Below are 5,453 nucleotides of genomic sequence, written 5' to 3' on the forward strand. Positions count from 1 at the left end.
TCTGCAGTGTTGCATTGAAAAATGGGTAATTGCTGTTTTACCTCTAAACCCTGTTGACAGTTTGATCGAAAAGGAAACGCAATCGTGTCATGAAATATTCATTCTAAGGGAACTGACATTATGTAGTCAATAGCAAAAGGCACACAAACTCTGACTGTTAAGGTTTGTAGTCAGTGTTATTTGTTAGTGCCACTCATATATTCAGTCAACAACAGCGTTGTCATTGTAAAATTGAACAGGTCATTGATGTTTGTGACACTCTGTTCAATATAGGATGTTCAGTATTTTATGTTTTGTTCCATTTTATGAGCCAGACATTAACTTCACCCAGCAGAACAACATGGCATTGATTTATTTTCTTCTTCAGTCATTTCTATATATGGTTATTCTACAGTTAATTAAGATTCATTTTTTCACAACTAACAAACATGGCGTTCCAGCTTCTATACTTGGACTTAAAAACACACTTTTCATTTGGGTGAAGTTGCGTGGCTTTGCTCCCAGTGTTTTTCTTCTGTCGCGTCTCTGTTCCCAGTAATAGCTCATCACGTAGAAGAGCACTTGACTAAAAGGGTTGTGGCCATGAATCAAGAGAGGAGCTGGTTCAGGTTCACATTCTCCTACCAGTGCAGTGAGCTGCTGCACCGTCTTGTCTCTTTAATTTCTCTCTGCGGCTGCAAATATTTACACACCACACGTTTAGGAATGAAATAGTTGTAGATTTTTGTCATGCTGGTTCATCCTAGTATTACTTTTTTCTTCTAATTAATAGATTAAATCACTGCTTGATATATCATCTTAGTGTAATGCTTGGTGCAAAAAATTATACTTTGACTTCTTTTTATTGCACTTTATTCTTACATGCTTGCTTCAAATCAGCATTTCCTCACTCTCCAAACAAAGCACATAATAGTACGTTGTGTTCGCTTTTTATTTAATCTGACATCTTTCTTTGTGCCTTTATCTGAAGTCTTTCTTTCTTTCTCTCTCTCTGTGCCTTTACTCCCCCATCTCGTCATCTTCTGTTATTTTTTTATTTTCAATCTCCCCCAGCTTAAAGGGGGCAGCACTGAAAAGCTGATTGCTTCACCAAGTGTGTAAGGTCAGACAGGGATAAAAAATGTGATTTCTTACCATAGTTTTCTTTCCAACATAACATTGTTCTTCTTTCCCACACATCCTCTAGTCCAAAGTGGAAGGTTGTGAGAAGTGCAGCAGCCTCTTCAACAAAGAAGGTCGCGTGCGGGCCGCAGTGACCACGGCGCCCGCTGGAGGGACGGAGGAGATGGACGAGGAGAAGGAGAGTCTGAAGAACCAGCTGAGGGAGATGGAGCTTGAACTGGCGCAGACCAAACTGCAGCTGGTGGAGGCCGAGTGCAAAATCCAGGTACACGAACACACAGTTTTGGCCCGGATATGAAATAAATCAGTGTAGCCACAGATGCATCAAAATTGAATTCTCTGTCTGAATGGCCGAGGAGCTTGTTCGTAGTTAGTTAGAAAAAACTTGAATCACACATTCTCTGCTTCAGTCACGACTTGTAAGCTCCTCCAGCCGCAGCTTGCAGTGAGTCTGTCGTTGTTACAGCCGCACTTTTAATACCACTTCACGAGCCTTCAGTAGTGTAACAGACAATTTCATGGAGGAGGATGCGGACGTCTCGAGAAAAGCCAGAGGTTTTGAAATATGAATTGAGACTTAATCACTTCCAGGCAGTGCAGTCGTTTAAGTGAGGGACAGTCGGAGAGATCAGTTTCTTAATATTGAGGCTGCCTGGTTTAATGTCAAATATTTCAGTGGTGTGGTGTCGCCTGCATGACAATTAAAATGGAGCTCTTCTCATGACTTTATCAAGCCAGGAGAGCTCCACAGTATAGGATTCCTGAAGCAGGCAGAGGAACCACAAATAAAGAAAGGAGAATTTGCTTTTTAATAAGATTGGGAACATTGTTGGGGAGCTAGATTTAGTTTATCAGCTGAGTGAAGCTACGTTAAGGTCTAGCAGTATTAGAAAACATATCTTTTATGAAACACAGTTGATAGATATTTTATACATGTCATATACTGTAGTATAAACAAATAAACTGAGTTACAGTTTATTTGAAGGAGACTTAACCGTGATGCACTGGAAACCTGGAGACCGTGACCATCTAAGAACACTTTGAGGAGTTCAGTCGTACTTTTGTAGAGTCAATATCTATTATTATCATTTTGTGTGTCAGTTTTTGTTAGTAAACCTTAATCACCAATATCATATTTTGGCCATTAGCCATAGAAAAGCCCACATTGGTCGCTCTGTTCAGAGTTCTTCTCTTTCTTCTCCGTCCAGGACCTGGAGCACCACTTGGGTCTGGCCCTCAACGAGGTACAGGCCGCCAAGAAGACCTGGTTCAACCGAACGCTCAGCTCCATCAAAACCGTCACTGGGACCCAGGGCAAAGAGACCACCTAATCTGGAAGAAAAAAAACACACACACAAAAAAACGACCATCCAGTGTCCGGTTTTACCCCAGACCACGTCTGGAGCTCAGTGCTCCTCTTCACACTGAAAACTCTGGACCCTTAAAACGTAACTCCCTGGGTCATAACTTTAACTTTGAACATTGACTGTTAAAACCCAGGACGATGACAAACCTACAGACTGTGTTACTTACTTATTGTGTGTCTCCCCCGTTACCACGCCTACTGAGCTAATCTCCCTCATAACCTTTCGTCCCAAATGACTCCAGCCTGCTGTGCTGACGAGAAGGGATTGGAAAAAACCTAGGATAACATACAGTGAGCTGTATCATCGTCCCCAGAAGAAAACAACGCGCTTCCACCATTCAACAAAGAAAAGGGTTTCAAAAAATAGAAGAAAAGAAATGCTTCATTGATTTCTGTCTCTGCACTGCTGATGTTAATGACCAGCAGAAGGAAGGTAGGACATTGGGACTGTCGCTGTCCTAACGGGACAGACGTGACAAACGTTCCGTCCCTCCTTGCTCTCCTGCATGCTCCCCTCTTAACTACTGGCACAAAACAACCAGTCCCTGTCGAAAACGTGGGGTTTTTTTCGGTACGAGAGATGAACGACGCCTTTCCAGAACTGAGCTTTTTCTAATTTACGTTGAATGATGACTTTGTTTTTTTTTTTTCTATGTATGTCGATGAATGTGCTTATGTAAAGAGGGCGTGTGTGTGTGTGTGTGTGTGTGTGTTTGTTAGTAGTACATGTTGTTTCTTTTCTGTGTGTCGTACGTGTTCACGTGCGTGACTGGAAAACAACGTTCGACTGCATTAATAACCGACTGAAATAGAAAGCATATGAGAGAGAGTCCGAGATAAAGTTAAAGCACTAAAGGTTATGAATGTGTGAATGCATGTTAAGGGAAGACGTAAGATTTCCCCGTGGTCATCGAGTTTCCCTTAAATGTCTAAATATGTATATATAAATGATGCTGAAGAGGAGGTTGCTGACGACGCCTTTGACGGGAAGGTTGACGGAGATGAAAATTGTAATTTACGTTAAAATCTGTCAGACATAAAACATGCTTGAGATGGTGTTTTTCTGTTTTGTTTTTTTCTTTTTTTCTATTTGGTTTGGATCTGACAGCACAAAGAAACTTAAAAAAGCTCCAAACCGTGACAACCTCTGCATGCCTTTTTTCAGTATGTGTATGTACGTGAGAACATTGTTGAACCCCGGACTGGTGCAATGATTGTAATACAGGTCAAAATGCAAAACACATAACACACACACACACACACACACACACACACACACACACACACAGAAACCTGCAAATCCTGCTGTATTTCAACACACTAACAGAGTCAACCTCTCTCATTTGGACGCCGGCTGCACGGTGGTGTCTGACCGTCACTGGCAGGACCACGTTTGATAGTTTGTTGGAGCAGTGAGACAGGTTGTGTTTTTTTTTATTTTTACCACTACACACGAGCACTGAATTACAAGGTCCACATGCACTTAATATTTATATAACGGCGGGTCTAAAACAAACACGAAAAGAAATAGCGACCGTTAAGTTTTCTTTCTTTCTTTCTTTCTTTCTTCACCGATAAATCCTGCTAAATTTTACACAGAAACATTCGTTGGTAACAAAAGAAACAGCATATCTTGTCAACGAGAGATGCTTGAAGAAAAAAAGATGTTTGAAAACTTAAAGGAAAGACACTGAAAAGTGTACAAGTGTTGTGCAGGTTATTGAATTTCTGTTCTTTCTTTTTGGGAGAACCCAGACTCTTGAGTACAGTTCCCGTGGTCTCACATGATGGTTGGGTCAGAGACACAATCGTGGGTAAAGTGAGGACAGTGCGTCCTCCGCCTGTGTCGTCATTTTGGAGACGATACAGAAACAATGACAGAAAACTCGCAAGTCTGAAGAATTTGATTGTTTTTTATGTTTTTTTTTCAAACCAGCGAGGTGCAAAAGTCCCGGCGACACATTTCAAACGCCACAGTGCCACGAAGAATTCAACCGGACTAAATATAGAAATGGCCACTGTAGAATATATATATAAGACTGAAAGTGTAACTGTGCACCTGAAGTCTGAGTTACGCCGTCAGTCATGCTGGATTCTCACTGTAATGTCTTGTGAGGTCAAACCAAAATGGTGGGGTTCAACATTTTCAATATTGTTCATGCTTCATGAGACTGAGGGGGAGACTTTTTTTGTATATATTTTGCGAGCCTAAAGGAAATGATTACTTTAAATTACATGGAATCTGAAAATCTACGTTTGATGTCATAGAAAAGGTAAAAAAAAAAAAGAAAGACGCGAGAAACACATGGGGCCATTCCTCTGAAGGCACTGGGCTGTACATAACAACCATAACAATAATGAATATTGAGTTTTTTGTTTATGATTTTCTACTCCGTAACGATGACTAATGTTGCCTACTTGTACCTACCTACCTGCTGCTGTGCTACAGTTTAACCCACGGTCTACATTTTTAATGTTTTACTTTGTATTTCCGAGGCTTCTCGTATGTCACACTGCTGTTTGGTTTAATTCAATGCCAAAATGTAGCTTTATCATCCGACAACAGAAAAAAAACATTATCAGTGTGTGGAAATTGTAATAGTGTAGGATGCATTGTGTATACTTCATGAATTTCAATATAAAGATATCAACACAGAAGTATCTCTGGTTTCTTTTCCTTTTTTTCCCCTCCGATGTGGGACAAACGAGTCAAAAAGTTCAAGAAAAAAATATTTCTTTTATATTATTTCTCTCATTCACTCTTTTTTTAATGATAAGCCATTTTCAGAACTTTTCCCACATACATCACAGTAGAGAACTTTAATACAGGGGTGATACAAGATCATGTTAACATTAATTGTGATTGATTTTCAGCTTTATTTCACACCCAAAAACAGATTTTGTGGTTTGATGTTTGATCTGTGGAAACACAAGTTTTTATAGATTTCCCATCACCTCAGAGAAC

At 40.3% G+C, this 5,453-nt stretch overlaps 1 protein-coding gene across 4 annotated transcripts in view; it reads left to right on the forward strand.

Annotated features, from left to right (window-relative positions):
• Positions 1 to 5,149, forward strand: part of LOC131445986 (rab GTPase-activating protein 1) — a 59,665-nt gene extending 54,516 nt beyond the window's left edge. For all 4 annotated transcript variants that reach the window (XM_058616820.1, XM_058616821.1, XM_058616824.1 and 1 more), the window contains 2 exons: positions 1,187 to 1,387; positions 2,331 to 5,149. In XM_058616820.1, coding sequence (XP_058472803.1) covers positions 1,187 to 1,387; positions 2,331 to 2,453 — 324 coding nt within the window. In that variant the 3' untranslated portion in view covers positions 2,454 to 5,149. The remainder of the gene's footprint in view (positions 1 to 1,186; positions 1,388 to 2,330) is intronic.
• The last annotated feature ends 304 nt before the right edge of the window (positions 5,150 to 5,453 follow it).

The sequence above is a fragment of the Solea solea genome, chromosome 19 (genome assembly GCF_958295425.1).
Source record: "Solea solea chromosome 19, fSolSol10.1, whole genome shotgun sequence".
NCBI lineage: Eukaryota > Metazoa > Chordata > Actinopteri > Pleuronectiformes > Soleidae > Solea > Solea solea.